We start from the raw sequence: 6,608 nt of genomic DNA, 5'->3' as shown, positions 1-6,608 counted from the left end.
TCAGTTCTCTGCTCCTGCTGGCCACACTCTTCTCCACAAAGGCCACGATGCCCTTGGCCTTCTTGCCCCCCTGGGCACACTCTGCCTCATATCCAGCCCCTGTCAAGCAGCACCCCCAAGTCCCTTCCTGCTGAGCAGCTCTCCAGCCCCTCTGCCCCCAGCCTGGAGCGTTCCAGGGGGTTGTTGGGACCCAAGGTCAGGCCCTGACACTTGGCCTTATTGATCCAGCTTGTCCAGATCCCAGAGCTGGAGGCAGCTCTGCAGGTGGGGCAGCATTACAACCATGGATGTTCCAGCAAGGACATGGTAGAACCTCATGGAATTAAGGACCATTGTGACACTGCAGGGTCTTCTGGAGCCAAAGGAGCCCTGGGACACTGGGCAATCTCATGGAATCAAGGGAGCACTGTCACCCTGGGAAAACTTTTGGATATCAGGGCCCATTGTGACACTGCAGGTCCCCATGGAACAAAAGGAACCCTGGGACACTGCGGAAACTCATGGAACCAAGGGACCATTGTGACATTGAGGGGGCTGATGGAATCAGGAGTCCATTGGAACAATCCAGGCCCTCATGAAATCAAAGGAATTCTGGGACACTGTTGAACCTCCTGGAACCAAGGGGTCCTGCTGACATGTGTGTCCTCCTGGAACCAAAGGAGCCCTGAGATATTTCTGAACCTCCCAGAATCCAGGGGCCATTGGGACCCTGCAGAACCTCCTGGATTCAAGTGGTCCTTGTGAAACTGCAGGATCTCCTGGAACCCAAGGATTCCTGGAACACTGCAGAGCTCACGGAACCAAGGGGCCACTGTCCCACTGCAGCTACTTCTGAAGCACAAGGGACCCCGGGACAATGGGAAATCTCCGAGAATCCAAAGGGCATTTTGGGACTGCAGGGCCTCATGGAACTAAAGGAACCTTTGGACACTGTGGAAGTTCATGGAATCAAGGAGCCATTGTGACATGTGGGGCCTCCTGGAACCAAAGGAACCCTGACAATTTTTATGGGAACAAGTTAAGGCAGCAGCAGTTGCATTCAGTTAATCGGGATCAACAAGGAGTGTTTTGCCCTTGACTGGTGTTTTCCATCCAGAGAGTGCTGTTTGCCAAAGTGGAAACGCTCTGCATGGTAGCCTGTGTTTTTCTCTGGTGGCTGAACACAGCCAGCACATGAGGGGAGGGGAATGTGTGGGATCAGGGCACTGCTTTGGTGCCATGCTGGGAATTCTGGTGGACTAAAAGAGAAAGACCGGGTGCTGCTCAAGAGAGAAGAGGAATAAAAGGGGACACTGAAAAGTGTTGGCAAACAAGTCCCACAATGGAACTCTGTGTGTGCAGCCTCATTTTCTCCTTCACCACCCAAAGGAGAGGGGGCAAAAAGTGGGGGTTGGGACTCCAAAACTGTTCAGGGGGGAAACTGGGGATTGAGGGGACAATGGGAAAGTGGAAGGAATAGGGAGAAGGGTGGAAAACGGGGTGGTCTGGAAGGTCTGACGGTCCCATGGGGCTCTTTGGGAACAGGGACACTGGCAAAGGGAGTGGCCCCCCTGAGCTCTCAACTTCCTGTGGGGTGCTGGGGGCTGCTGGATCCAATCTCAGCCTTGGATCATGCCAACACTTTCAGTTTAGAGGAATTACAGAGCTGTGACTGAACCACTTTTGTCCCCCAGCTTTTAATGATGGTAAATCAGATTTATTAATAGTAATGAATTTATTTAGGGATACAAATGATCAGACAAAACATCTTCATCAGAATTATTTACTGCACAATACAAACACTAAAACTACCAGGAGTACAGAATAGGATAGGACAGTGCTCTACACTAAAACAATTGTTGAAGCAATTCTACTCAAGCTGGCACAAAAGCAAGAATTCTTAATTAGAGATGGATGGAACTCCCCCAGACCAACACTTGTAGGGAGATCTCTGCTCTCAACCTCCAGCAGTGACCTTGGGGGGGTCCCCAGCCAAGGCAGGAATCTCCACACACCCCCCAAGAAGGGTTCTGTTGGCAGAACCTGCCCCTGGGAAAGGGGACTGGCCCTTTGTGATAGAAAGGGATGGACTGACAGTCACTGGACTCCAGGGGTTGCCTCATCATCAGGGGCTTCATTTGGGGTGGAAGCAGCAGATGAAGCTCTTCCCACACTCGAGGCTTCTCTTACCGGTGGGTCCGTTGGTGTCTGGTCAAGTCAGACCTGTGGGTGAAGCTCTTCCCACACTCCCCACACTTGTAGGGCCTCTCTCCGGTGTGGATGCGCCGGTGGATGACGAGGTTGCCGTTCTGCTTGAAGCCCTTCCCGCAGTCGGTGCAGCGGAAGGGCCTCTCATCCGTGTGCGTTCGCTCATGCAGGAGGAGATTCCCGCTGGTTTGAAACCTCTTCCCACATTCCAAGCACTTGTAAGGCCGTTCCCCGGTGTGGATGTGCTGGTGGTTGTGGAGAGTGGAGCTCTGTCTAAAACTCTTCCCACATTCCCAACACGTGTAAGGTCGTTCTCCAGTGTGGATGCACTGGTGTTGCATCAGGCTGGAACTCGTGATGAAGCTCTTCCCACATTCCCCACACGTGTAGGGGTGTTCATCAGTGTGCATGCGTTGGTGGGTCAGGAGGTGGCAGCTCTTCCTGAAGCTCTTCCCACATTCCCCACATGTGTAGGGACATTCTCCAGTGTGGATGTGCTGGTGGATACGGAGGGTTGAGCTATGGCTGAAGCTCTTCCCACATTCCCTACAAGAATAAGGCCGTTCCCCAGTGTGAATGCGCTGGTGGGTGCGGAGGTTGGAGCTGAAGTTGAAGCTCTTCCCACATTCCCCACACGTGTAGGGACGTTCCCCAGTGTGGATGGGCTGGTGTCGGAGCAGGTTTGAGCTCTGCCTGAAGCTCTTCCCACATTCCAAGCACCTGAAGGGCTTCTCTCTGCTTGGAGGCTGCTCAGGGACCACCAGTTCAGAGCTCCGCCTCAAGCTCCGGCCGCCTTCCCGGCACAGGCTGGGTCTTTCCTCCTCAGAGCACCCTGGGCTGGCTTTGGAGCCCCTCCTGTGGGGGGATCTCCGGACCTTTTCCTCCCCGCTGCCTTCCTGCACCGTGGAGCCCTTCAAAACGGCCTCTCCCACCAGCTTCTCACAGGGGGATTTGTCCTCCGGGCTCTCCGTCCTCAGCTCGGGGCCTGGGGCAGGAAGCAAGAAGGACAGGGAGGGGATTTGCCTCCGGCCCACAGGGAAGGCCAAGGACATCCCCCCAACTCCGGCCCCGGCAGGACGGCGGCGGCAGCAGGGTTGTCCTGCAGCCGGGGGCCATGCTCGGCTGCCAGAGCCAGCACAACACCCGCCCAAAGGGCCACTGACTTCCTCCTCACCTGCCTGGGGGGCCCAAGGCATCTTCCTCTTCCTCGCAGCCTCCTCCTCCATCCGCCCAAGCTTTGGGAAGGACAAATCCTGATGGGGGAGAAAACAAGGGCTGAGTGTGTTGGCTTGGGGGTTCCTCCTGCCCAAGTCCATCTCTAGAGCTCACCGGGCATCCTGTGTCCATAAAAACCTCCAAAACACCAAGATTCAGCCCAGAAAAACCCAAACAACCAAGATTCAGTTAAAAAACTCTCAGAAATAGCAAGAAGTCCGCCACCCTCCAAAAGTTGAAATTCAGCCAAAAAATACTCCAAAATATGAGGATAAACCCAAAAAATCTCTCCCAGAACTTCCCCCTCTCTGGTCTCTCCCCGCTGGGGTTTGGAGGGTCTCCCCTCTCTGCAATGCTGGGGGTCCCACTTAGGGATGTTGGGAGTGTTGGGGGTCCCAAGGGTCCCTTCTCTTCTGACTCTCGCCTTCGGGGTGCCGCATTCCCAGACATTCCCCCTCTCCAGGTTCTCCACTTTGTTGTCCCAGAGATCCCAGGGGTCCCCACTGTCCAGGCTTCCCCTTCTCTGCGCTCCCCATTTCAGGCTCCCGGGGGTCCCGGGGCTCCTCCCTCTCCGTGCTCCCCCCTCCAGGTTGCCGGGGGTCCCCCAGCTCCGGCATCGCCCCGCTCCGCCCTCCACACTCGGCACCTCCCGGGCTCCACACCCACCCCTGGCACTCCCAGAGTGGCCCCAAAACCGCTGTGTCCCCCCCGCCGGCACCGGGTTGACAATGGAGCTGGCGGGGCCTGACCCAGCAACACCAACCCCCACTGCGGGGGAGAGCCACATCCCACTGCCAGGGCTCTGCCGCCAACCCAGCCCGGCACCCCCAAAAAACACTTCCCGCCCACCCCCAAGAGCCCCCAAGGGCACAGCCGGCCCTTGTGCAGGGCTGTGCCCAAGGCAACAAAACAGCCCCACAGGCAGGGGGACACCAGAAGCTGCCCCCGGCCCTGGGCAGCTCTGCTGCCACAGGCTGTGCCCTCACCGTGGCCCTGCAATGGCCCTGCCTGTCCCTCACCCGTGGCCCTGCAATGGCCCTGTCCCTTGGCTCTCTCCCTGCCAGCTGAGTGTGGGGCACACGAGCTGGGGGTCCCTCCCGTGCCCCCCAGGCAGCCAGCGTTGGCTGGGGGGATGTGAGGGCTGGGCCTGCTCAGCACAGCCCCGGCCTCGTGCCCAGCGCCTCTTTCCTGCCCCACACAAGAGCTTCCCGGCCCCCCCAGGGCTCCCCTGCTGCTGCCTCTGCTCCTGGCCCTGCCTTTGCTGCTCCCTTGCCTGGGCCAGCGGCTGCAGGGGGGGGATGGCAGCAGCTTCAGCTCCACGGCACTTCCTGGGGGGAGCTCAGCCTGGGGGGGACGGGCAGGGACCTGATGGGGATGGACAGGGGCCCAGCAGGGACAGCCAGGGCCTGCAGGGGAAGGCACAGGGACAACCTGGACCCCCACACTGCCAGGGCTGTCTCTGCTCCTCCTTGCAGGCTCCGTGGCCAGGCACATTTGGTGTTCCTGGGTGCCACCATCTCAGCACTTGGAGCCGCTCAAATCAGTGCCCGCAGCTCTGCAGCAAAGCCCCAGCTCACCTGGCACACAGGGGATGGACACAGCACCTTCTCAGGGCTGGGCACTCACAGCTTTTCCCTCTTCCCCACCACAGGGCTCTCCTTCCGCAGCACCACCTCTGCCTTGCACTTATTCTCAGCCTCACCTCAGGGACAGCTCTGGGCTCACCTCCGCGCCACTTCTCAGCCTCACCTCAGGGCCTGGGCTCAAGGACAGGAACCTGCACGGAGGGGACATGATGTGCAAGCTGAGGGCTGCCTGCTTGCACTGGCCTCTGGGCTTCTTTCTCCTTCTACAACCAGCCCAGAACTTAGCCTGCTTTTCTAACACCACACATTTACAGACTAACCTTGGAGATATATATGGACAGACATCTCTATCACCCTGGGGATAGAGCCTCAAGCAGGTGCTGCCATAGGAATGGCAATCAGAGACTCACAGAATCAGCCACATTGGAAAAGACCTCCCAAATCATCAAGTCCAACCCTGGATCCAACCCCGCCGTGCTTCCCAGACCATGGCACTGAGGCCACATCCACTCTCACCTTCAACACCTCCAGGGACGCTGACTCCACCCCCTCCCTGCCCAGCTCAGTCCAAGGTCTGATTACTCTCTCGGCAAAAAATTGCTTCCTAATATCCAACCTAAACCTCCCCTGGCACAGCTCAAGACCCAGCCCTCTTGTCCTACTGCTGCTTCCTGGCACAAGAGCCCCACCCCCACCTGGCTACAACCTCCTGGCAGGGAGCTGCAGAGAGTCAGGAGGTCTCCCCTGAGCCTCCTCTTCTCCAGCCTCAACAGCCCCAGCTCCCTCAGCCTCTCCTCACACCATTTGTGCTCCACTCCCTTCCCCAGCCTCGCTGCTCTTCTCTGCACCTGCTCCAGCCCCTCCAGGGCCTTCCTCAACTCAGGGGCCCAGAGCTGGACACAGCACTCCAGGGGTGGCCTCACCAGCGCTCAGTCCAGCCCAACAATCACTTCCCTGCTCCTGCTGCCACACTCTTCCTCAGCCCTCTTGGCCACACTCTGCCTCCTCTTCAGCTTCCTGTCCATCCACACTCCCAGCTCCCTTTCTGCCTGGCTGCTCTCCAGCCACTCTGGCCCCAGCCCGGGGGGCTGACGGGGCTTCTTGTGGCCAAAGGGCAGGACCCGGCCCTTGGCCTGCTTGAACCTCAGCCCCTTGCAATCAGCCCATGGATCCAGCTTGGCCAGGTCCCTCTGCAGAGCCCTCCTGCCTTCCAACACATCAACACACCCCCAGCTTGGTGTCACCTGCAATTTGCTGATGAAATGCCTGGTTCTGCAGCAGCTGCAGATGCTCAAGGGGCAGCAGGAACAAGTCAGGGGCCGGGGGGGCCTGGGGGGCTTTGGGGTCCGGGAGGGTCCTGGGGGAGCTGGGGAGGGGCTTTGGGGATTGGGGGTATAGACTAGGACAGACCAGCACAGACCAGTACCTCCTCACTGCTCCCCAGATCTCTCCTGGAGCTGGGCCACGTTGTCATGGGACACCTGAGCCCCCCCCAGTGCCCTCCCAGTACAGCCCAGTGCCCCCAGTACAGCCCACTGTGTTCCTGCCCCAGGGAGCTGGGTGATCCCTCTTTGGGGGGGGTTGGAAGGGATTTGAGGGGGGGGCTGAGAGAGATTTAGG

General features: G+C 58.6%; 1 protein-coding gene across 1 annotated transcript; it reads right to left on the bottom strand.

Moving 5' to 3' along the window:
- Positions 1-2,165: 2,165 nt before the first annotated feature.
- Positions 2,166-3,413, bottom strand: LOC113980792 (zinc finger protein 239-like). The gene is made up of 2 exons (XM_027708011.1): positions 3,362-3,413; positions 2,166-3,172 (listed from the first exon to the last, which is right to left on the bottom strand). Exons 1-2 carry the CDS (start codon positions 3,411-3,413, stop codon positions 2,166-2,168), a joined length of 1,059 nt encoding a protein of 352 aa, XP_027563812.1.
- Between the last annotated feature and the right edge of the window lie 3,195 nt (positions 3,414-6,608).

Source organism: Neopelma chrysocephalum, unplaced genomic scaffold (assembly GCF_003984885.1).
Source record: "Neopelma chrysocephalum unplaced genomic scaffold, ASM398488v2 Primary Assembly neopelma1_95219, whole genome shotgun sequence".
NCBI classification, from domain to species: domain Eukaryota; kingdom Metazoa; phylum Chordata; class Aves; order Passeriformes; family Pipridae; genus Neopelma; species Neopelma chrysocephalum.
This window is presented reverse-complemented; position numbering and strand designations above follow the sequence as displayed.